At 39.8% G+C, this 26828-nt stretch overlaps 1 protein-coding gene across 4 annotated transcripts in view; it reads right to left on the bottom strand.

Annotated features, from left to right (window-relative positions):
* Positions 1 to 4929: 4929 nt before the first annotated feature.
* Positions 4930 to 26828, bottom strand: part of ERCC6L2 (ERCC excision repair 6 like 2) — a 148549-nt gene continuing 126650 nt past the window's right edge. For 2 of the 4 annotated variants that reach the window (XM_040450229.1, XM_040450227.1), the window contains 2 exons: positions 14677 to 14858; positions 5989 to 8360 (listed from right to left, as the gene is read on the bottom strand). In XM_040450229.1, coding sequence (XP_040306163.1) covers positions 7388 to 8360; positions 14677 to 14858 — 1155 coding nt within the window. In that variant the 3' untranslated portion in view covers positions 5989 to 7387. Of the gene's footprint in view, positions 5104 to 5988; positions 8361 to 8773; positions 11197 to 14676; positions 14859 to 26828 lie in introns of those variants that run through there. The other 2 variants (XM_040450230.1, XM_040450231.1) reach the window with 2 other exon arrangements.

A 26828-nucleotide genomic window follows, 5' to 3' on the forward strand; every position in this document is an offset into this window, starting at 1 on the left:
CCTCTCGGCTCGGCCCCCAGCCGCGGCGGCGGCTGGCCGAGGGGCTCGCCTTTCACTACCCGCTCAGTTCTAAACCGGCGGGGCCCGAGGGGTGTGCGCGCGGGGGAGATACGCCTCTGTGCGCCGCTAACTGGGGTGGGTGGGCCTGCAGGAACTCGCGCCCACCTCATGTCCGGGCTCCCCCCGCCCCCGTCCAGTGCTAGTCACGGCCCACCCCTACCCCCACCCCCAGCCACCGCGAGCCCGAGATTTCCGCACCCCCACCCGCCGCAGCTCCCCGCCCACCTCCAACCAGCGATCCTTCCTCCCTCCCCAACACTAGCCGGGACTCTCCGCTCCGCTCCCCGAAAGCCCAGGATCCCTTTCCACCTCAAGCCCCTCGCCAGCCGGGATTCCCGCCCCCACGCCACACAGCCTACCGCAAGCCCAGGAGTTCCCCCTTCCACAGCCCACTGCAAACTAAGGGTCACTTCCCCTCCACCCCAGGCTCCACGCAGGTCCAGGATCTCCCCCCGCAATCCCCGAGCCATCGCAAGTCTGAGATCTCCCTCCAAGCTCTCGCTCACCCCAAACTTGGGAACCCCGCCCCCCCCCCCCCCCCCCCCGCGGGATTCCAAGCCCGGTCCAGTGCCCCAGACCTGGGGAGGGGGTTGGGTATTATCACGCGCGGCACACTCTCCCAAGCTCAAGGAGGGGGCAGGACCCGACAAAGGGCTGCCCCTCCTCCCAGCCTCACGTTTCGCGGTGCACAAGCCTCCAGGCGCGACTGGGAACGGCAGCCGGCCACCCAGGGCTTCCTACGAACCCTAGAACTTAGGACTTTCCCGAGGTTTTCGGCTAACGGCAGATAACGCGCCCTGGAGGCGCAAGCCCCTGGAGTCTGCTTTCATGTTTTCCATCACTACAGCCAGAGCGTAACTTAATTAGCTTCTCCTTTCCCCAAAGGGAGAAAATGAACCTGATTCGGAGGAGCAGATTGTCTCCTCGGCCTGGGTGCGATGAATCCCGGGCTCGGGTGTTGCGGCCCCGCAGCCCGGGTTTCCAGCGAAGATTCTCAGCGGCGGTGGGTGGCCTTCTGGAAACTTCAAACGGCTTTACTTTATTTGACACAATTTCTACACATAGGCACCCTCTAATATTTGCCTGCGGGGCGGCGGGGTTGGAGGGAGGCGGGGCCCGGGGCGAGGCGGACCCTCCCGGGAAAGGAACGCAGGCCGAGGGGGCAGAGCGCGGCGCACCCTCCGCGCCCAGTGCGGGGTCCGACCCCGCAGAGCGGCAGCTGCGCGGCTCCCGGGGCCGACCCCGCCCTGCAGTCAGTCACACGCGCGAGAGGAAAGGCCAAAGAGCTCCCCTTGCCCGGACTCTGGAGGTGCTCCAGGGCCGGACTCCCGTGGGAAGCGCTGTCCCAGACATTCAGAGCACTTCCAGTTAAACTCCCTCCCTTTCCTCCCGCCGCCTGTTTCACGCTCTCCTTTGGCACTTGTGTCTCCCGCTCCTTTGCGTAAGTTGGAGGTTAGGTTAATCAGAAGCGTTTTATGTTTGGCCAATCCCAAACTCAAACTTCTCTACAAGGCGCACATTCCTTGTCATTTGGCTTTTTAAAGTCCAGGGGAGACTGGAGGAAGTGATGCTCTGGCCTTCTCATTCTTTCAGGCTTGGCCCCCAGCCTATCCCCAGAATTTGGGGTGACCTTTTCTGATCACTCTAGCCCAAGCAGGTTTCTTCTCCCTCTTTTGGACTCTGGAAGCCACCTTGTTTCCACCAGTCAGAAAGCACACATCATTTTATACTTGGGTTCCTTGGTGGCTCTTTCCTTTTACCCACAGATCTGCTCCTCCACTCCAACATGCCCTAGCACACTGCCATGCCCTAAGGTGTCTTTTAGGAGCTGTTGTACCTTTCAGGGCAATGTGGCAGCTCCGGGCCATTTCAGGAGGTCCCTGGCACCCTTGCAGGGCTGTTTTCGACTTCTCCGGGCAGGTTAGTGAACTACTGCCCCTGGAAAGGACTTGCCTGGTGATCTGACTTCTGGAGGGTCCTGGGTTTGACATTAAGTGTTCCTCCCACCTCACTCAACCTGCTCAACTTTGCTGCTGGCATTTCCCTTGGTGTGTGGGGGGTGAGGGGAATGAGGGAGTGAAGAGGTTTGAGTAGGATGAGGTGTTTGGGGGAGAGCAGGGAAAGCTGATTTAGTGGGGGAAGCTATGAAGTGGCTGGACAGGGGACTGAGGCTCCACAACACTGGTGAGTGGGATGCTGGGGAGAGGGGGTGGACTTGGGAGTCAGGGACTGACCTGAAAGGATGGGGGGGGGGGTGCTTTGCCAGGCAGCACTAAAGGGAGACTACTTAAGGCGTTGGCAATGGGGAGAGAGGACAGTGAGTGCTGGCTGCAGAGAAAGAGTCAACCATTGGAAGAATAGGGAAGGCGCTGGCAAGTGGGTGGGTGGCAGGATGGGGCCAGTGGGCATCCTCTGATCATGTGAAATCAGTTCTCAAGGAGCATGTGTTGGCATTTATGTTTTGAAAAACTACAACCTTTTCTTGTTCTTATCAATGCTTTTATAGTTTTAGGAAAGAAAGAAATTATGAATTAGCTGTTATGAACCTTCTTTTGGAAGTCTTTCAGTCCAGAAGCATGTATCACTTTACAAAAAAATAAAATCAAAGTTAAAAGATATATTGGGGGGGGGACTAATTCATATTTTGATAGGATGACTCACTAGAATTTTTTTAGAAACATATAAGACATTTAGAGATGCATACTTTCCCCCTTGTTTACATGAGTGAAAACATTATACAGTGAGTTAGTTATTTCTTTCAACAAGGGGCCCATTTAGTTAACTGAAAAGATGTCTGTAGAAAGAGGCATTCTTGATTTTTAACCATGAGAGACAGCAGTACAAAACCAAGAATGTCAGTTGGGCATTATCTGTGTCAGTGACAGAAAGGCATCAAACTCCCATAATTAAGACTAAATTTTCAAATTCAGGGGATAAATATAACCACTGCAATTGGTTAACCTACAGCAAAGCAAATAAAGTACATATTAGAAAGCTGAAAAACAATGCCAACGATAACTTTGGGTCTTGAAAAAGAACAGTGTGGCTCCATGATGATCTCTGTTGTATGTCCATGGGTGAGGGGGCTCACTGAGAATGTCAGGTAGGTGAGTCCTGCCCAGTGACAGACTCAGACATCATATCATAGTGTGAAACTTAAAAAAAAAAAAAAAACCAAATAGGAGCTTGTGTTGACCCCTAAACCTCCAGCACTAGAATCTCTTGGGGATGCACTTGGGCACCTATGTATGGAAAAGCCTCTGCAGGTGGCTCTGACTTGCCACTTTGGGCTGGGAACCACACAGCCTCTGACTTCCTTGAGAGGGAGGGTCAGTCTGAGTCTTTCCCCTGAAGGGCAGACAAAACACCCAAAGGGCTGTTTTTATATTTAAAACTCTGTAAGACCTTGTGAGGCAAGACAGCCCTCCTGTGGTTGCCCATTAACAGAGAAAAAGTGTGTTCTTCCAACCTGCCATAAACACCACATGAAGCCAGCACTGAGTATGTGTATGTGTGTGTGTTGTGTGTGTGGGGGGGGGGGGGGGGGGGTTGGGTAGTGCACAAGGCTGTCACCCTGAGCAAATGCATGTCACTAGTGACAAGATGTGTTTCTGAACTTATGAGTCTTCTCTTTAAGGCTCCCAGAGGCACTGGGTAGAGGATGCTTTGCAAAAGCAGGTGGGGATGGAACTGGGGAATGAGATTACATCAATGATAACCCAGTGAGAATTAGGTGAGGGCTTAACAGGTGCCCTCCATGCTGGGCTCTTTGAAGGCAGATCCATTGTACAGGATCTTATAGATTCACTGGCATCCTTGGTGGGTCCTAGACCTACTGTTACCTGGATTTATGACATTGGTAGTAGCCATGGAGGTCTATTCATGAACTTTGAAGCAGACAGTTATTATATTCTTAACGATTTTATAGACTAGTAAATGTCGAATAAAACTTTTGGGTACTAACATGTGGTTATCAACTTTTATATCAAGGACAATGAAAAAGACTGAAAATTACGATCTACCATCATTTCATACAAAGAAGACAATTTTAATATCATAAAGGAAGGATAACTTCAGAATTTAAAAACTGCACACAGGGGCGCCTGGGTGGCGCAGTCGGTTAAGCGTCCGACTTCAGCCAGGTCACGATCTCGCGGTCCGTGAGTTCGAGCCCCGCGTCGGGCTCTGGGCTGATGGCTCAGAGCCTGGAGCCTGTTTCCGATTCTGTGTCTCCCTCTCTCTCTGCCCCTTCCCCGTTCATGCTCTGTCTCTCTCTATCCCAAAAATAAATAAACGTTAAAAACTGCACACACTGAATTTTTAAACTATACTGCCCTTGGTTTTCTCATTTTGTGTGGACTGGGGAAAAGTTTATCACCAAACTCCGCTCTGCAAAGTGAGGCTCCATTGTCTTGAACACTTAGGGGCAGCCACACTGCTTGCAGATGATGTTAATTTACTCTGAGAAGTGGTTTCAGGGCTTTAAGGGAAACCTAAGGAATTCAAGTGCAAAAGTCTCTCAGTATTTTGCCTCAGTTTCCAATAGAGTGCTTTAAAAAGAAGTAAACAAAACAGACTATGGCAAATAAAATCTTGGAAACCTGAAGTTGGAAGGTTTTTTAGTAGTGATATGGTCCATGTGGGGTTTTTGTTGGTAAGTTTATTTATTTTGAGAGAGGGAGAGAGAGAGGGAGAGAGCACAAACAGGGGAGGGGCAGAGAGAGGGGGAGAGAGAGAATATACCAAGCTGGCTCTGAGCTGGCAGCCCAGAGCCCAATCAGGGCTTGAACTTACAAAACCATGAGATCATGACCTGAGCCAAAACCAGGAGTCAGAAGCCGAAGTGCCTGAACCACCCAGGTGCCCCTGGGCAGGATTCTTATTGTCAGCCCTTCATAGTGTCTGTTGCCAGATTCATCAATGGTTTCTCCAACTCCTCCTACTGTTCCAGTGCAGGGAAAGTCAACCCTTACAGTTTCTCTCCTGGAACTCTGACTGGCTCCTCTTCATACCGGACCCTGTACTCTGCTTGACACACTGTGCCTGCATGAAAATAATGACATATTTCACTGATAACTGCTGAAAACTAATTTTTAAACTCCAGGTCTGTATTTTTGCTTCCATTTTGACTTTTACTTATAAAAAATATCTTTAATTGTATTTCATTATATTGTGTGAATATCATTTTATGACTTGAAAGTCATTATATTAAATTTTTTTTTTGAAGTTTATTTTTGAGACAGACAGCGTGAGCGGGGCAGGGGCAGAAAGAGAGAGAGAGAGAAAGTGAGAAAGAGAGAGGGAGAGGGAGAGGGAGAGGGGGAGAGAGAGAGAGAGAGAGAGAGAGAGAGAGAGAGAGAGAGAATCTCAAGCAGGCTCTGCACCATCAGCACAGAGCCGATGTGGGGCTCGAACTCATGAAACCGTGAGATCATGCCCTGAGCCGAAACCAAGAGTTGGATGCTTAACCAACTGAGCCACCCAGGCACCCCTATATTAAAAAATGTAAAAGCATTTTATTTTATGAAAGGTCCACTTTCATTAAAAGTGGTATAAAAGCTGAGATGAAGGGGCATCTAGTTGCTTATCCAACCTCCTCCCAACAGCTAGTCCCACAGCAGGCTGACAGCATTTCTATGTCAAGTCTACCACAGACTAGACAACACATTGATTTTGTAGCAAGCACCTCAGTGGTGAAACTCAGCATCTGATAAATTTGAACACAACTCAGCTGCAAGTAGGAAAAAAAAAAAAGATTAATCTAAAAAACAATGATTTGCAAGCTGTGATTTTCAATCATTAATGGGTTGTAAAATCAATTCAGTGGGTTATGAGAGCATTAAAAACCACACATACACAAGAGCCAAAAGAGCAAATTCCTATGCATCTTTTCTAGATCAAAGTACAACTGCATGCCTTACAGGTAAATACTCTTTCATAAACATTTTATTTCATCACATATATACTAGGTCATGACATAAAATATACTTCACAGCCCTCAACCACATCACATTGAAAAACATATTTGGTTATTCAGTCTCTTAAAAGATTTCTTTGTTTCTTTGTTTTCGTTTTGTTTTGTTTTTTCCATTTCTGAGCCATGGCTCCCCACTGCAATGGCTGGGTACTCTGAAGCTCTCCCCGCTCAACACAACAACAATTTACAGTGCTCTTAGTACCACCATTTCCGGGTTCACTGCTATTTTCTATTTTTCCTCCTCTATTTTTCCACAGCTCCAGGAGCTCAACTTAAGGGAATTACCATTGGGCATCTGAATGTGGATCAGGTCCCTGCTGCCATGTGCCAGGCATGATGCCAGGGGCTCTACACACATGACTCTTTACAGATATGGTTCCTTATCTTTCACCCGTAGCAGTATCTCACCTATCCCTCCCGAGGCACTGGCACAGGACACATAGGGACTGAGTGAATGTTTCCACGTAAATGAACTCAACAATAAGCACATTCTGTTGATTGTAAACCACATAAATTCAATTCAGCAAAAGAGAATAGTTTCAAATAAAATGTTTCCTCATTTCACCATACTTAATACAAAAGTACTATACAAAGCTTAATTTATATTGATTAAATCCTAATTGTTGTATAAAAAGTTGAGGCATTGGTGTTCTGTGGCTACTGGTAGTAGTTATATTACTTTGGTGTCATATCTCATATAGTATAGTTATACAACATTAACCCTTTGATTTTGAGCAGTTATAAGCTTATTTTAACACAACATCATATATTCATTACTAGTTATTACCCTCACCTAAAATAATTTAGCAATAGTACGTGATACTGAGGGAAAAGGAAAACAGTTAACTTAATACTTTTCTAAATGCTAGTAAGAAAGAAACACATCAATGCACACCTGATTTGGGGGATGACCATAACTCGGCCTATGACTTCAAATGGAATCTGGGAAAGTAAACCAAAGGTGTTTTTAAGCTGAAAGGACACAACTGTTGAGTTCAAACCCTTCATCTTTCATATTAGGCAGTATCTACACACGAAGGTAAATGACTTATCTACAGGCACATAATTACACAGTAAGACAGATGTCCAAGGTCTCCTGATAACAAATCTAGACTTTTTCTATTTCATAACAGAGGTTCATACTATAATACAATCATATTTTTAAAAGATCAAATCAGATATCAAGGAAAACAAATCCATCATAACCTTTTAGGCTAAAAAAAACCCTAGAGCAAGAGTTTAATAAAAATGCATGACAGCTGTGTTCAAGATAACATAGTGTGGAATACAGTGTGGTAAACATGGATGGCAGAAGTTCATAGTTACAGTAATTCATTGTGTGTTTACGCATTAGTTTTGTGCACTAGTTGTGTTTTCATCTGTATCACTTAAGCTAAATTTTTTCCACAAAAATTTCTCATTTGATTTCCAAAGCGAAGTTTTCGGCTCCTCTTTCCTTTTGGAGGGTGCGGCAAGGGGCACTTTTTCACATAGAGTCTCTATCACTGCCAAGTCAGTGAGTTTACTAAGGCTGTCGTCATTCTGTTCATTCAAGATGTCCCAGAAATCTTTTGGTCTCTGTTTTGCTTTTTCCATGGGCCCTGAAAGAACTTTCTTTGGCAGCTGTGTGGGACTGTTCCCATAACTATTAAAGAGGTCATCAAGAATAGATGTGTCGCCAAGTAAGCCTACCACGGAAGTGTTTCCTAACACTGGATTTTCTACCTTCTTGTTTTCCACTTTGAAAAGGGGTCCGTTTCTTGAAATGCCTGTTCTTGTTGGGTTTTGTTGCTCTTTCATAGTATTTTCTAATTTTTCTAACTCATATGCTTCAGACTTACTGTTCAGGGAACAGGATACTACAGTATCTTTGGATGCTTGGCTGTTTTTTCCATTGTCAGTCTCTTGGGTAGAGCTCATACGTGATTTGGTAGTCTCTCCGTCATTAGAAAGTACCTGTTCCCTATGGGAACCGTGATTTTGAAACTCAATGGATTTTTCTTTATATATTTTTGGGCTGCAAATTTGAGAAACTCTTTTGGGAGAATCTTTAAGTGCCAAAGTTGCAGAATCTGACAGCCCTTCTTTTATAAGAGATTCTGTTTTTTCAGATTTATTCCTGACTCTCTCTCTTTTCTGACAGGAAGTTTTAATGCATTCTGAAGCAAAATCCACAAAAAATTCTTTTACCTCCGGATACTGAGAAGCATAAAAGTCTTTTAGCATTTTCTGTCGTTCTTCTGATGTAGCATTAGTTATATTTTTAGCAAATTCCTTTACAGAAGGCAAGTTAAAATAAGAAGCCATTTCTTCAAATTGTTTTCTGAAGATTTAATGAACAAAACCAGTAGTTATTTTTATTATTTTATTTTTAAAGAACTCACCATCAGTGATATTAAAAAAAGACACAAAGCAATGTTCAGTTGATCCCTGAACAACACAGGTGTTAGGTTTCCCTGTGTAGTCAAAAATCTGAATATAACTTTTGACTTTCCCCCAAATTAGCCTACTGTTGACCAGAAGCCTTATTGATAATGTAGAGAGTCAATTAATACATATTTTGCATGTTACATATATTATATATACTGTATCCTTACAATAAAGTAAGCTAGAGAAAAGAAAATGTTGTTGAGAAAATCACAAGGAAGAAAAAATATATTTGCAGTACTGTATTTACTGGAAAAAAATCTGCCAGTAAGTGGACCTACATAGTTCAAACCTGTGTTGTCCAAGGGTCAACTGTAATCTTATTGATTTAGTATATATTAACTTAATTCCATAATGAAAATGCATTTTACACTAGCAGAATGTGACCTCTTTCCTTATGCTAGTGAAAAAAAAATCTAGTTCATGAAATCACCAGCTTTTGAAGTTATTTTGATTTATACTATTAGGCATTTCCTGGGAATGATGGGATCCCAGCATGCTGCTCCTCCAGTCAGCCAACTTACGGCTGACATGAGAATCATAATTTATATAATCTGTCTGAAAATCTATATTGCATTCAAGTCCTATGAAATAAAATTGTCAAAAAAAGGTCTTAATGAAAAGAGAAAATTCTGAAAAATAAAGGGATTTTTTCTTCTCTCCTTTTTTCCCTTCTTCCACAAATACAACAAAGAAATTTCATACAACTTTTTGATGGTCCTAAAGGAAAATTCTAAACTGATAAACCTAGATTCTTTCTTCCCCCAACTGGCCTGCCTTGAGTATAGACAGCTAAACTAAGAAATGAGATGTCATTTAAAGGAGTGAGTTTTACTCTTAGTATAAGATACTAACAAAAGCTGTTGTATGCATGTGTGAGAAAATGGACCTTCCAGAACCCTGGTAAGACAGAGGCAGAAAGATTGTTTCACAACCCTGGACACCAGACTGTGCTCCTTTCCCCAGGTGAGGGTGCTATGGACTGAACTGCAACACCCTCAAATTCATTATGGGCTTCAAAGCCCTAAACCGCAGTCAGAGTATATGGAGATAGGGCCTTTAGAAGGTAATTAAGGGTAAATGAGGTCATAAGAAGCCATCAGAAATATCTTTCTCGGCCAAGAGAGGACACGATGAGGTCACCATCTGCAAGTCAGGAGAGCCCTCACCAGGAGCCAAATCAGCTGGCACCCTGATCTTCAACCTCGCAGGCTCTAGAACTGTGAGAAATAACTTTCTATTGTTTAAGCCCCAGTCTATAGTATTTTGCTATGGCAGATGGAGCAGACAAAGACAGAGGGTATTGCTTTGCTGATGCTGAGTTGGGCCATGAATCAGGAGAGCTCTGTGTTTGTAAACATTCTTTTAAAAAAAGCCAGATGGTGTTGTAACACATGATTAAAAGTCCCAAAGTTTTAGAATTATGTTTATATTTGATATAGTTCCTTAAAACATTCATTTATACATTCAACAAACATTTATAGACCCTCTATGTGCTAGGCACCATAGAGCTATACAGCAGTGACCAGCCGATCACCATATTCTTCAAGGAGTTTATAGTCAAGCTGGAGGAGACAGACACATGAAAACCAAACCAGAAGAGAGTGATAAATCCCACTACAGATGTAAATACAGGGTCCTGTGGGTTCCCACAGAAGGGGTACCTGAGCCAGTGATGGATCATGGGTAAGGTAGCAGGGAAGGCTTCTCTGGTGTCACCAGTCAGGCAAGGGTAAGTGAGGAAACCGGCCAGGGAACAGGGAACATGCACAGGCCCACTTCAGAGAGAACCTGGTACACAGAGGGGCAGGAGAAATTGCCAAGGAAGAGGCTGACTATCATGAAGGGTCCGTATGTCAATTTCAAAAGTTTGAATTTTATCCTGCACACACAACAGAGAATCCTGAGGGTAAAATAATGATTTATTTGTAATGTATGTAATTTGGAGCTTTAAAGCCATTATTATTTTGCTGCTCAGGCCAGGTTATGTCAAGTTTGTGTTTCCTGTGATTTTAGTGGCATCCATCGTGCATGCTCATGACTTTTGTGGCTTTAGATGAGCACCCTGCCTTCTAGTCCTCTTCACTGCACTGGTCCTCTTCACTGTTCCAAGTCCAGATATTATCTATGCCTGAGCAACAGCCACTCTTGCTGCCAAGAGAATATTTAATAACACAAATACAAGCTTCCAAATTTCTGTCCTGGAAATTGCCAATGTTCTTGTTGGAAAGCAACAAGCACGTTCTTAAAAGGTTCCAGTTTTTACTTCATATGAAATAATGAGGTATTATTTTGTTTATTAATCATCTCCAAATCCATTTTCATGGCCTTTCTAATAAATATTTGTGCTGCGAAGATTAAGTTATTGGCAAAGTTACAGGCTGATGTCTTATTTATCCAAGACTTGGTGGTGTCTCAGAAGCTGCCAGAATACTTCACCTTTGCTGTGCTGACCTCACTCAGAATCTTACAATTCTGTCCCTTTTGGGAGGAGAGCTTCTGACCCCATGTTATACCAGTAGTATGCAAGTAAATTAGGCTGGGAGGTTGTCCTTTACAGGATGAATATGATTGATTATAATTCATTTTATTTTTGCCTTCTAACTTGCTTTCATAATTCTTGGTCTTTAAAAGAATTTTCTCTAAGTATTTAAGGAAGGTACACTCAGGAGGTATAAACTAGCCACTTTGTAAGGAAAATTTAATAAACTAAAGTAGACACTCATAAGTCACTAGAAGAAAGAAAAAAAAAAAAAGGAAATCAAAGACAGGTATATTTTAGCAAATATATCCAGAGTAGTTGTGTGTCATGTATATAATTCAAGTTCTCTCCCCTTTTCATGAGAACTGAGGGAAAATGGTGGGACACAGCTAAGTCATCTTCTCTTTGCCTGAGCTTTCTTAAGTGAAGGGAGAACTGAAACTTCATTCCGATGACCTGATGGCCACAGCTGGTACGGATTCGTGATTCTCATAAAAGAGGATGATTAGGGGGAAAGATGTGTCAGCAGTTCTGACATCGATCCCTAGGTCAGAGGTTGGCATTCTAACATTAGTCTTTCACTTAGCCTAAGGCATCTATTCCCTGGGATGGGCAGAGAAGAAAGTGAGAGAAGAAAAATCTAATCATTTGTTAATAGTTTTATTTTTATATACAGTGCTAACGGAGATAAAGACACTTGTGCTCTTTAAAAACTGGTAAAATCCATTATGGTCTGCCTCTGAACAAAATAATTGCTCAAAGCAAATTACCCCAAATTTGCCCAGAATCATCATTGTAAGTCTATTTATGAGGAGAGATGCTACTGTAGCATGTAGGGTGTTTGCCTTTCTGGGCAATGGTGGGTAGCTGAGAGCCACACTCTAGCCTACCACACCAGCACCCAAGGGCTGAGGAGCTACCAAACCCGTGAGGAAAGAATTTGGAACAGGGAGAACCATCACCATTTGCCCATTGTCTTCAGAGGCCTTCAGGGTCAATTCAACCATGCCTTTCATCCCTGCTTAGCTCAGTCACTACTCCTCAGTCACCTGTAACCCGAGGCCTTTTCCTGGTCCTAGTCTCTTCCTCCCCAATCTAATGGAATCCCTCAGCCTTCCAGACCATTCCTCAGCCCCTGGAATGAGGCTATGCTCTACCAACTCCCTTGTTCTTCTCCCCAGATGGTCCCTCTATCCCCTCATGATGCCACCTCTTCCCATACGGCCCTCACAAGATAAGGCTCTTATACCTCACATCTTAAACCTCAGGGTTCATGCTTCACATGCTGCTTCCAGACCATTTTTTTTTTCTTAAAGATTCCTTTCCCTTTTGCAGGTTTATGCTATCCTGCTAATCCATTCTTTCCCTCAATTTGTCAACTGACCTCTTAGTCGCTTCCTCCTAGTGACTGAACTCATGATCAATCCTGTTTCCTTTCCCATCTCCTGCCATCACTCTTGACAACACCAACATCCGTGTGGATGGCCCATGTAACTCCAACTCCTAGCCCACCAATTTCTTTACCACCATCCCCCACTCCCCAAGACTCAACAGAATGTCAGGTCCCTATTCCTAAGGACATATACTGCCATTGTCATTACCATTAATTGCACAACCTGCAAATCCCTGAATTTAGTCACCTCATAATCCAGCTCAACTGTTTAATTCCCCCATGACAACAATGCTGGAAGATACTTCTGACCTCATCAAGCCTCCCCTTGTTTAGCTTAGGTTCGACTTTATAATTACTCCTTTGCAAACATCTTTCAGCTTCTTTGCTTCTCTCTCCCTCCATTCTAACCCCTGATAAAACCCAGCCATCTCCCTATTCTGTGTCTGCAACTGAGCAATTGAAGCCTGGCTGAACAAAGTCTGCACAACTGCATGGATGCTTTTACTGGAATTACTCTCCAACAGGGACTTAACATGATCCATGAATTCTAGTCTCACCAAGCTTGCTGTTCTAATTGATAAATGATTTATTTCATGACTTTTCTCTCCTGAAATTTCTCTCCCTCTGATTTGATACTTTAATTCTCAGTTAATTGAGAAAATATCGCATCTATGCCCATCTTCCATCCCTCCTCTTCTGATGCCTCTCAAAGGCTAGACCTTCTTCAGTAGTCTGGATCCCACCCTCTCCTGCTCTGCAGGACTTCTGTTACCACTTCTCCAGCATGATCTCTTTTTTTCCATATTGGTTTTTTCCCTCAACACACAAATAGGTTCTATTGTCTTCCCAACTTAAAAAAATTTACCTTTGACTGCACAATGCCCTCCAACTACCGCAACTTTTCACACTCACAGACCAGTCTCAAGATCTGCCCATCCCCTGCTTCCCACCTCACCCTGAGTCTGCCTAGGGATTTGTAGACTGCTCACATCAAGGCAGTCAGTGAGTTCTCCTGCCAGTTCTGGAAGGCACTTTTCCACTTCATCTGATTCTGGTTCTCAGCAGCATTTAATAAAATGAAGTGCTTCCTCCATTTTGAAATTTTCATTCCTCTTGGACTTCAGGACCTTATAGTGTGCCTCCTACCCAGCAGGCCACTGTCCCCTTAAGGCTCAGTCCTATCTTCTCTTCTGTCTGTGCTGGGTTCCTAGGCTGTTCACATAACTTGTGGCTCTAAAACCATTTAAAATCTCAATGCTGATGACTTCCACATTTAGATCTTTAGTCCCCAAATCCTATTTCCATAGAACCTCAAATTTAATACAAGCAAAAGAGAACTCTTGATTTTTTTCAGTCCAAACTCCTAGTTTTCCCCATTTTAGTAAATCCAGTCTGTTGCTCCATGGAAAAGTTAAGAGTAGTCTTGTTTTCTCTCTTTCCCAACAACCAGTCCATACCAAACTGAATTCATCCACCAAACTCTATCTCCATGGGAACCACTCTATCGTAAACCACCATTGGCTAGTTCCTTATGGTCTTCCCTAGTCTGCTCTCTTCCACAAAGAAACTAGAACAATCTTTGAGAAACATACATCAGATCATGTTCATGCCTCAATAGCTTTGACACACCTGGGACAAAATCCAAACTCTTATCCACAACCTACAGAGCTTTGCATGCTCCAGCCCCATCTATGTCTTGGCCTTCAGCTCATGTCTTTCTGCTTGGTTTATTATGCACTAAGTACACTAGTCTTCTCTCAGTTCCTTGAGCACATCAAACCTCTTTGCTCCCTAGGGATGTCCTTAACCTAGTTCTTTGCCTGGTTATCCCTCAGGTCTCAGATGCCAACTCTGTTGTGAGGTCTTACTCTCTACCCAATAGAAAGCCATTGGCCCCCCTCCAGGTCACCTTATTCTCTACCAACCAGGCCTGTCCACTTCTTTCCTATAATACACCATTTTATAATTATTTATAATTTTTTTTTTAACTTTTGAAAGTTTTATGGTTTAACTCTCACTGCACTATAAACTCTGTCCTTTTTTATCCTGTCTGTGTAAAACCTAGCACAATGCCTGAGTGCATATTAGGTGCTCAATATTCAAAGAGTAAATAAAATGCAATTAAGTGTTTCATTTATCCATATAAAATGATTTCATTTTTTTATCAATTGAGGGATTAGCTTTCTAAAAACATCTAAAACATTTTGAATTTATTTTTTGAAGTATACAAATTCAGCTGCCAAGTATGGTTAAGATTCAAATTATTTGTGTATTTTATTAAGTAGCTATATTTCTTTTGAGAATAATTTTTAAAGTCCAGTGTTGCTATACACATACCTGCGGATCCCTTTTGGTGTTTCTCCAATTATAAAGGTGGTCTGGTCTGTGCGGTAGACTTTTTTCTTCTTTTGGCTTACAGGGTGTGAAATGTAAAGGGGAAATGAAATGCTTCCTTCACTTAGTTGTTGGTCTTTCTTTGAAAGTGTCAATATATCTTTCTTCATTTTTTCTTTATGTGTCTGGAAAGAGAAGGAATGCAAAACCTAAGTCTGAAAAAATAGTCATTTTTGGTCAAATGAGGAGATGGCCTTATTTTTTCCAAAACCTCTTTATAATCAAGTATATCATATTCTCTAGTTGATAACAATATGAGAGATGTTAGTTAACTTAGATTTTTAAAAAGAAGATACAGGAATAAGTTACTTTTATATATTACTTTTATATATTTCATAAATATATATTTATATTTTATATATTTGAAATATAAACATTTATATTTATAAAATAAATATTTCATATAAATATATATTTATATATTTTATATATTTCATAAATATATTTTATAAATATATATTTATATTTTATATATTTATGAAATATATAAAAGTAATGCCAATACTATGATGTTTCCATGGTGTCCATCATTTAAAATATATGTTACAGAATATATCTTTCTTAAAGATATAATAAAAGTAATAGCAATAATATGATGCCTTCATTGTCAAGTTTGTTGGGATATTATATACATGCTGATATCCACAATCCTAAATGAGAATAAAAATTAATGATTATAAAAATAATGGCATAAAAACGAGATATTTAAAATTCTTAAATCAGTAATTTCCCTCAATATTATTAATCAGATTTTTATTTAATTTTACATAAGTAGCCAAACTTTAAAATAATAACAATCTTTATGTGATAATTAAATAAGAAACCATTTTCATAAATCCTACCTTTTAATCTCTACTAGATTGCCAGAATATTTAGTGATTTTAAGATGCTAACTACAGTTGGTTGACACTATATATAGAATTATATTTATTTTACAGACTATACTTGTTGCTTGTCTAACATAAATTGTTAAAAACACTGAGTCAAGAAAAAAATAATTTTAATTATTGGTTCCAATTTCCCTGAGAAGATGGTACAGTGAACACATGGAAAGCCCTACCCCACTCCAAAATGAGAAGACTAGATACAATTTGGTAACAACAACAAAATTACATTTGAGCTCAGAAGTGAGAAAGGTAAATCTCTAGGTGCCAAAAACAAAGAAGTGGTGAATAGGAGCTGATGCTCAGCAGTCCAGAGTTAGGGTCTTAAGTTATAGTTTACTAGACCCCATGTATAGAGGGGAGATGGAAATGACTGAACTCCCTGTATTAAAAAACAAACAAACCAAAAACACAGTAGGAATTAAGAGGCTATCCAGTTTGCAAATTAAAGCTAGGAAAGTCCAAACTGGGAACACAGAAGAGAAGCAGGCTACCTTCCTATTCTAGATAGGAAGAATCACTGGAATGCCCAGCCTGTGCCATTTGTGGAATCTGATTTTGTAGCACCTGGGTGGAATGGAAAATCTAAGCTAAAAACCAACATAAAAAACTGGTCCAGAATCAGTGAAAACCATAGATCTCAATGAGGAGTGAATATAAAAACATACCATGGGAAGATTTCTATAATCCAGAGAATGCTTTTGATGCTGATGGGTGGTGGTGGCGGCCGCGGCGGAGGCGCGGGGGGGTGGGTTTGGGCAAAAATTATGAAGAATATATAAAACCCACCCCCATGAAAATGGGCAGAAGCAACAAGTGTGAGAATATGTATCTGAGGAATTATAGATAACAAAGCAATCTGCAAGAGACTTTAAATCATTAGCAAGTCCAGAAAGATAAAGGAAAGAATAGAATATACTAGGGCTGGTATTATATAGACAGATCTGAAAGAGCCAAACACAAACTCTAAAAAGGAAATGTGGTTTTGAAATAAAAAATAGAGATAGGAACAAACTCAAAACATGGGTTAAGCAGCATACTAAACAGTCTTACAATGATAGTTGATAAAGTGGTAGAGAAAGAAGACATGGCAGAAGACATACCAAAGTCTGTAAAATATTAGAAGGTAAGAACAGAGAAAACAGAAGAGATAATATAAAGACATAATGGCAGGTAACTGAAGAAGGCATGAATCCTCAAACTAAAAAGGGAAAGCAAATCTCTCGTGGGAAAAATAAAAATAAATCTGTACTTTGTTATATCACAGAGAATATCTTAAAAACTGCCAGAAAGAAAAAACAAGATATCCCACAAAGAAATGACAATCAACCTGAAGACAGACTTCTCATGAACACCACCACCACCAGAAGACAATACCTTCTACATGCAGACAGGAAAAAAATATATAAACTTAGAATTCTATACCCAGTTAAACTATCTTTAAAGAATTATTATTATTTTTTTTTTTTTTTCAGACATACATACAGGAGTTTGCTAGACACAGATTCTGGCTGATGACATAATTATTTTTCTTTTATAGGAGTTCAATGGGATTGAAATGGCACATATAAATGAATGTGTGTAGGGAAGAGTTTTTCATTCCACAAATATTTACTGAGTACTTGTTATCTTCCTGTCACCATGCTATGCATTTGAGAACAAAAATATTTACATATACAAAGAGGCCTTTCCCTTAAGGGACTTAAAAATGACAAGCCAATTTTTAAATTTTAAGATGGAACATTTAGTTTTTTTTAAAATAAATCACTTATCTCTTCAACTTATATTTAAATTCATTTTATTGAAATAAACTGAACATTGGATAACATGTAAGATATAACTGTATGAATTTTATTCTATTCTATTTTATTTTATTTTATTTTATTTTATCTTATTTTATTTTATTTTATTTTATTTTATTTTATTTTAAAGTGATCTCTATCTAACATGGGTACCGAACTTATGACCCGAGATCAAGATTCACGTGCTCTACACAGCCAGCCAGGCACCCTGTAACTGTATGTTTTTTTAGTAGCAAACCATTTCTAATGAAAATAAATTGACTTCTTAAGTATCTATTGTGACTCAGATGAACAAACATAAAATGCTGAAAGTACTTTCCTTAAAGACATCGTTTCTTGAATCTTAAAGCATCAACAAAGAGAGGAAAATGCTGACCTTTAAAGATAAATCTGTAAGAGATTTAAAAAAAAAATTTTTTTAACATTTATTTATTTTTGAGACAGAGAGAGACAGAGCATGAACAGGGGAGGGGCAGAGAGAGAGACACAGAATCTGAAACAGGCTCCAGGCTCTGAGCTGTCAGCACAGAGCCCGACGCGGGGCTCGAACTCACGGACAGTGAGATCATGACCTGAGCCGAAGTCGGCCGCTTAACCGACTGAGCCACCCAGGCGCCCCAAATCTGTAAGAGATTTGACACACTTATTTTACCTCACAAGAAAACAGATGACTGTTATAAGTTTCTAATAAAAAGGCTCATCATCTTAAGATGATTCCCAAGAAATGATCTATTATTGTAAGGAGAGATGGTATGTTTACGTGAGGATAAGTGAAATAAACAGAAAAAGAAGGAACTGGGCCAACCAAGAACACTCCCTCCTCATATACTGCAATTTCTGAAGCCATGGAGAAATCATGCCAGACAATGGTAATTTTCAATAATTTACATGATTACTCTTGGTCTTTCTGACTCTGGCAAAGCATTACAAAGCTCACATTTTGTATGGATACATTTTTTTTTTGAAGTCAGTTTTATAAATTCTTCAGGAAAATTCAGCTTTTCAACACAGGTATCAAACAGGTGGATCTTTAATTTTGCCAAGAATTCTATATTTAAAAACTTGATTGTGTTAGATAATCATTCTTTTCACACATGGGCTTAATACCCTATCCTTCATTAAAAACAAACAAAATCTATCTAGGTTCAGATAGGTTCATTTTAGTAGAGTACTTTGTACTGAAACAAGATTGTAAACAAAATTTTGTTTGTTAATTAACTTAAACATTTTAGTGGCCTTGTTACAAAGCTGGTTTCACTACTTTATAGTAAAATGGTATCCTTTACAATAGTGGATACAAGGAAAAAAGTTCCAAAGTTTAGTTCCAATTGCAGTGATAGTTATGCCATAAAGCAAAATTCAAGGCCTATGGCCAAGATGAAAAGTTTCCAGATTATGTGAATTGGACTCAAACTCATTCATTACCACTTGTGTCAAAGCTGTGAAGTCATATGACACTGAGGCAACACAATGAAGTAGCAACAGTTATAAAGGCTCGAGTAATGGAAAGTTCAGTAAAAAAGACTGGATTAGGAATTTAAAAGACAATACTGTCCCTCCTTAACACTAGGAGAGAGGGTGAGGTTGCTTGCTAAAGAAAGCAAAATAAATCCACTCCTCTTTCTGCTAAAGAGTAGAATGGCCAACAACTGGAATACTATGCCTGTATTTAAAAGGAAATTTTGCAATCATGACCTGAATAAGAAAGAAATGCCAGTTCCTGCAAAAGCCCCTAACTGTTCCTAATGTTTTCTTAAAAAGTTTCTTCAAAACTATCCATCAAGATTTGCCTTGAGGAAGTACTTCTATATTCTGTGATTCTGATGAGTTTTCCGTCATATTACAATTTATGATTATAATAATAAGGAAATATAAAGATAAGAACTTTGTACATTGTATTGTATAAATATTTCTGCTAAGTATTTTAGAAAGCTTGACACTATTAGAGTATAAGTTATAACTTAGTAATTGCTACATTCATGATTATTTGCCTAAGTTATTGGGTATTGTTAGGTGTTTCTACTATAGTGTTTTTATGAAAAAAATCAAATTCAGTTTGTGGAATCTTTATTAAAAATAAAATCTAGTAAGTGGTTTACCCCTAGGAAATGTAAAAATACAGTTAAAAATTCATTTGATGATGAGATTAGTTGAATGGAAATGGGGGGATACTTAAGAAGAAGCTGGGTTTATCGGAGAATTCTGAAATAATCATTCTAATCTATGGGTGGTAATATGTCTTCCTCCTTTGGACATACACATACTATATGCAGCCATCAGTTGAGAACTGAAAAAGTAAAGGAAAAACTGTCCCCCTTCAGACCACAGTTAACCAGGGCTAAAAAGGTAAAAGATAGGCTATGTCTGATTATGGTAAATCCTAATCTCATTCATATAATTAAGAATTTAAACACATGATATGCTGTTTTTACAAAAATAATGATTTATTATTGAAACTAAGGTTCATAAATATAAAAATTGTTTAATTCAGTTAAAACATTAAGTATATATCATTTCTGTAAAGGATAATTGTTCTAATATATTTTGGCCAAAATAGTCTCCTCATCTATTCACAGTTAAATGCTTAACTTGGAAATGGCTCACTTCAAAGACTTTATGAATATCACCTTTGATTTAATTTTCATGAAGTTATAAAATCATTATTGATTTTTCTGATTTGTCTGTAAATTGTGTTTGAAAATATATCATAAAAATTACTACTTAAAAATGTACAGGGGTGCTTGGGTGGCTGAAGCATCCAACTCTTGATTTCGGTTCAGGTCATTATCTTACAGTTTGTGGGGTCATGCCCCTGTGTAGGGCTCTGCACTGACAGCACGGAACCTGCTTAGGACTCTCTCTCTCTCTCTCTCTCTCACTCTCTCTCTCTCTCTCTCTCTGCCCTTCCTTTGCTCATGTGCAAATATGCACGTGTGGGTGCACTCTCTCTCAAAAAAAACAAAAACAAAAATATAAAAAATGTATTTTGTATACATGTATACATGTATGTATATTTTGTAAAAAATATAAAAAAATGTACAATGTATACATTCTAAAAAATAAAACCTATAATTATTTTAAATTATAAAAGATGTACATTAGGATTATAGTGAATAAGAGAGCACTTTTGTAGGGAAAAATTCCTTCTTCTAGAGTAGCCCAAATGAATCCACAGTAGACCTAAGCAACTGTATATAATTCTGTATAATTTATTTCTTACTGAGAAGTTTTAGGTTTATGTTGGTTCTATGAGGAAAGTTCCTTATCTTACTCATTGCTCTAAAGATCAATAGTAAGAAAGATTCAAATAACTTTTGATAATACTCTTTTGCCTTTGAACCAAAATTCTGTGTTTCAAGGCATTAGATCTAAGCCAAGTTACGTTACTTTAAATGAAATAAGAGTTATTTTTTGAAAGGCAAAACTAAAAAGGAGATAAAGTATATATAGATTTTCAATATGAAAGTAAGAAAAAATAAAACTGACTCTTAAAAAGTTTAAAGATAGCAATCTTTACTGTCAATGTGCTGAGAAAAGAAAAAAAGAATATTCCTCTTACCTCACAGCCATATGATTACATTAGCATGTTTCTATTTGCTATGTAGGAAATCTATCTTTATGTACTAGGAAGCTTCACTGGGAATAGTGCAGAGAATGTTTAAGTTAAAAAAACAACAACAAAATTTTCTACTAACAGTCTTTGAGGTAAAAAAAAAAAAAACAACTTTGGAGGTAAATTACTGAAGAACTTCAGAGAGCACCTATATAGGAATAGCAAGGAAATGAGCAGAGCTGATGGGGATCAATCTGTCCTATAGCCACCTACCTGTAACAAGTGGGGGCAAGAAACAGAACAATCCAGGAGAGTGAGTTTCAAAAGGAATCATGAACAGCCTCCAATTCCCATTTTAGCAAGAGAAATATTATTGTAATTTCTGCCATCTTTTTTTAAAGTATTTATTTATTGATTTATTGATTTATTTTAATATGAAATTTATTGTCAAATTGGTTTCCATACAACATCCAGTGCTCATCCCAACAGGTGCCCTCCTCAATGCCCATCACCCACTTTCCCCTGCCTCCCACCCCACATCAACCCTTAGTTTATTCTGTTTTTAAGAGTGTCTTATGGTTTGCCTCCCTCCCTCTTTTTTTTTTTTCTTCCCCTCCCCCATGGTCTTCTGTTAAGTTTCTCAGGATCCACATAAGAGTGAAAACGTATGGTATTTGTCTTTCTCTGTATGGCTTATTTCATTTAGCGTAACACGCTCCAGTTCCATCCACGTTGCTACAAAAGGCCATATTTCATTCTTTCTCATTGCCAAGTAGTACTCCACTGTGTACATAAACCACAATTTCTTTATCCATTCAAATAATCCAGTGAAGAAATCTGCCATCTTTCTAAAGCTCCTCAGGGCTAATTCCTGGAGACACAGCCAGAGCCAATGCAGACACTGCGACTCTTCCTCCCCTGCTCATCTATCCATACCCTCCACGGAGGAAGCCTGGATAGGGATAAGGTACAATGCAGAACAGCCTCATAGGATGGGTAGCCTTATCATAGTGGGCCACTGGGAATTACGGAAAAGTTTTATTAAGCAATTTTAGAATGGCTCTGTCTGCTAAGTTGGTCTCTCCAAAAAACACCCTGTAGAACATATACCAGAACAAGGAGCAATAGATATGTAACAGACACATTCACTGTATTGTTTTGTTTTCTTTTTTCCCCCATAACCAGATGTTTGGGTTTGATTAGTCATTGACAAAACTGGAAAGAGAGAGACTTTCAAAGGGATTGGAAGGTCCTGATGGCTTGGACCCACTGAGAAGCCTGAGTTTGGATTCTAAGATCACCAGAGTATCTGCCCATTATAGGAAAGCTCTTGGTCTACACCTTGTTCCTGAGAATGGCACAGAGCCTCACAAGCTACTCTACAGTCACTGCCATGTGTGGGTGTGGGTGCACCATGTAGCCACAGGTCCTCACAGTGTCCTGATCACACCAACTTTGCCATAAAGACTAGAAAAAAAAAATCAGTGTTCTTTTTTTTCTTCATTAAATCTTAAATAGTGAAGTCTGAGAGGCAGCAATGCTTTTGTTTACACATCTGTTCAAACAAAAGATTAAAAAAGAAATCTCCCTTTGGGTAAGGGCCAAACTCTATAAACACATAAGAAGTCATAAACTTCTTTGTCTTTGCAAAGCAGGGAATCAGGAGTACTATAAAAATATATAGCACATGTAAATACATTCATTCAAATGGCATCTGAGTGTCTAAAAGGACAAAGACTTTTAAGGGTCTTTGCACAGGTGTGAAAAAGCTCCTATCCTGAAAGTAATCATTCAAGATTTTTGCCTGGAGGTAGGAAATATTCCTGTAAATGCAGTTTTCCAATATTCAGGAAAGCCTAAGGCAACTATGAGCTACTCCTGAATTGTCTTTACTCATCCTCTGGTTGAAAGCCAGGTGGTTAGAGAACCCACCACAAATACATATTAAAGTCAAATTTTCTGCATGTTTAAAAATGACATTCAAATCTGAAAAAAAAAACCCACTTAGATTCAAATCCAAAATCTTTTTGGGGGGGTTGTTATTGCCATTCTGCTTTACTCCTGGAAGAAGTAATAGTTACAATCCAGCTATATCTATGTATCTCTACCTGTATCTATATCTCTCTATATTTTTAATAGTATTTTGCTTTCTAAGTGAGTCACAACAGAACAACTTTATAATGGCTGTCCTGAGCCTAGGTTCCTTTTTTATCCACAACAGTCCATTTCTCATTATCTGATAGACGTATATATCTAACCCTGGGAGAGCAGGTGAGTATTATGGGGCATGCAGCACACACTGCAAACAGAAATAGAAAAGCCCCATCTCCTTGGGATCTGTGACCTTGAAGACACTGCCAGAACAGTCATCTGTGAGAACAGGCCAGGTGAGACAGTGGCAGTCAGAGCACTGGACTCAGCACCTTGAGCCCTAGGGTCCAGAGGAAACTGGGGAAGTTTTGTTAACTTTTTGAGCCTCAATACCCTTGGGGGATAATGAGTGATTTGGGGATCAGGACCTAAGGGGGTAGGAATTTGGATCAGGGACTCCCATTGGTCTCTTTCATATTTAAAATTCACAATTCTGGGGCGCCTGGGTGGTTCAGTTGGTTGAGCATCCGACTTCGGCTCAGGTCATGACCTCACTGCTCATGAGTTGGAGTCCTATGCTGCGCTCTATGGTGACAGCTCAGAGCCTGGAGGCTGCTTTGGATTCTGTCTCCCTCTCTCCCTCTGCCCCTCCCCTGCTTGTGTTCTCTCTTTCAAAAATAAACATTAAAAAAAACAAAATAAAATTCACAGTTCTAGCAGTCCTTATAAGATCTTGAGAAAGTAGTAATCAGTAGGTCCTTAGCATCTTGTAGCCCTGACACAGTTTCAAAGCTTTATATGTATTACTTGCATTATGGTAAAACTTTATCTAAAGACCATTTGAAGGTCCTGTACTTAATAATACCTGGTATGTGAAAAGATCACAGAAGGTGGTGCTGATGGAAAAATATTTAAAGAAAGCCTTCCTTGGCAGGCATCTGTCCCTACCTGCCTTTTCAGCAGCTGGCATTTCCCACAGGGAGCTTAGGCTCCTCCCTTGCTTCCTTCGGGCCTCTGGCTGGAGTTAAGGCTTCTAAATGTAGGCTGACAAAGCCACCAATGGTTCTCTAGCATCTTGGGAAGATCATTTCAAGCATGTCCCAAATGAGAGACATTGCAATTAGCTGTGATGTTTGATGCAGATTATTATTTGATGCAGATTATTATTAATAATAAAGTACTGAAATTTGATTATTATTAATAAAGTACTGAAATTAGCAAATTAGAGTGGATTCTGTATGGCCACACCATTCTGATGTGCCTTCTTGAATCCTGTAGAAAAGGAAGTAAAGCTTTTACACAGAGAAAGGCCAATTAAAAGTATATCCCACTAGAAGTGAATTTAATGATCAGGATCCTCTCTTCATATGGTCCAAGATAGCAGTTCTGAAACTATGGGTCTTAAAACCTCTTTACACTTTAAAAATTATTAAGGACCCCAAAGAGCTTTTGTTTGTGTGTGTTTTACCTATTAAACATTCAAAAATATTAGTTAATCCATTAAAAATAACAATAAGCTGGGGCACCTGGGTGGCTCAGTTGAGCGTCTGACTTCAGCTCAGGTCATGATTTCGCAGTTTGTGAGTTCGAGCCCCACATTGGGCGCTGCACTGTCAGCGCAGAGCCGGCTTCGGATCCTCTGTCCCCCTCTCTCTGCCCCTCCCCCACTTGTACTCTCCCCAAAATAAATTATTAAAAAAAATAACAATAAGCCAATTACATGTTAACCTGAAAAACTCTTTTTATTTTTATTTATTTTTAAATGTTTATTTATTTTGCAAGAGTGAGCATGTGCACATGCACTTGCATGACACAAGCAGGGGAGGGGCAGAGAGAGAGGGAGAGAGAGAATCTGCACCATCAGTGTGGGGCCTGAATCAGGGTTTGATATCACGAACTGTGAGATTGTGACCTTAACCAAAATCAAGAGTTGGATGCTTAATTGACTGAGCCACCCAGGCTGCCTCTGAATAACTTTTTTAACAACAATAACAACAAAACATTTTACATTTTCCAAGCAAACAAAAAATTAACATGAATAGTGGCTATTGTTTTTATATTTTTGTAACTATCTTTAACATCTGGATTAATAAAAGACAGCTAGAGTCTCATATCTGACTTCTGCATTCAATCTGTTGCAACAAGGTTGTTTTGGTTGGAGTATATGAAGAAAATCAGCATCATGTAGACATGTCGTTAGAAAAGGGAAGAATATTTTAATGGCCTTTTCAGATAACTGTAAATATTTTTGATACTATATCAAAACTCAGTTAAGGTTAGTTTCATGTAAAATCTGAAACCATACCAGTAAATTTTTACATTATTAAAATTCATTGGCATATGTTGTACTTTGGCCGGATTTTTTTCCCCAAGCATGACAGTGATATTCACTTGGTCATTTGGAAATACCAATGAACTGAGTTATGTAGATCTTTAAAATGTGACACATTCAATTACACAGCATTGGTAAGTCATATTTGTTGTTATCACCACCTATTGCATCAGGAAAAAATATGTAAGTATGGGGAATGTGTCATGGTCATGGTGGAAGATACAAGATTTTCAACATTTTAATTGAAAGCTTGAATTTATCCCTGGCAACACGTCCATGCCCACTGGTTTCCTTGAAGTACCAAACTCACTAGGTTCATTTTTAAGAAATTACCTACCAAATCCAAATAACCAGTCTGTCTGTCAGCCATTCTTTCAAGTACAAACGATGTTTTATGAAAAAAAAAAAGGTGGCTAGTTCACTTTGCAGCTCAGGTGTACAAGTGCTTATGTACACTCCCTATTTTAGCAAACAGAATAGAATGAAAGATGAGTATAAAAGGTTGAGATTTGATAAAACAAGCCATTTTTATCAAGGATAAAAATCAATCAAAGATATTCATCAGACATTTGGTTAAGGGGCCAACTTCAGCTCAGGTCATGATCTCGCAGTCCGTGAGTTCGAGCCCCGCGTCGGGCTCTGTGCTGACAGCTCAGAGCCTGGAGCCTGTTTGAGATTCTGTGTCTCCCTCTCTCTGACCCTCCCCCGTTCATGCTCTGTCTCTCTCTGTCTCAAAAATAAATAAATGTTAAAAAAAAAAAAAGATATTCATCAGAGAAACTAGCTTCCTTGTCCTGCAAGTATGTACAGAATCCAGAGACTACTAGGTATGATTTGGGGCCACTGAATGATTCATGATAAGCTGCCAGCAGTTTTCTCACCATTACTTTTACACCATTTGCGCAATGTCAGCAAGTGAAAAGGGCACTTCAAGTTATTCTGAGAATAGTTCGGACCTTGCAGACCCCTGAAGGAGTCTCAGATATCTTAGGGGTCCATGGACCACCTTTTGGGAACTGCTCATCTACAGTAAGCTGACATGCCTTCAATCAGCACATACATGATACCTCCATGCTGGAAACTCTGACCAGAATGATCGAGAGTGGATTTTGGTTTTACCCAGCTTTATGCCTACACACAGGAAAAGGCTTCCCCCCTTCTTGAGTGAAAACAGAAGGGTCTTTCTGTCTAGAATAATGATTACCAGCTCCAGGCCTGGCTCTTAGCCTTCTTCACCAGGGAATGGTTAGATATTATGCACATGTTGAAAGTTACTTGTCGGAGTATAAACTCTAACATTTCAGTCTGTTCAGGTCAGTTTAACATCTTTTGATTATTTCTCTACATGCAAGGCCTTTCATGATGTGTTCCCTCAATGCAGTCTTACTCTTCCTGATGTCCAATAGATGCTGGCTTGGTTAGGCTAATCTTCT

This window comes from Herpailurus yagouaroundi, unplaced genomic scaffold, assembly GCF_014898765.1.
Source record: "Herpailurus yagouaroundi ecotype Mexico unplaced genomic scaffold, PumYag 201, whole genome shotgun sequence".
NCBI lineage: Eukaryota > Metazoa > Chordata > Mammalia > Carnivora > Felidae > Herpailurus > Herpailurus yagouaroundi.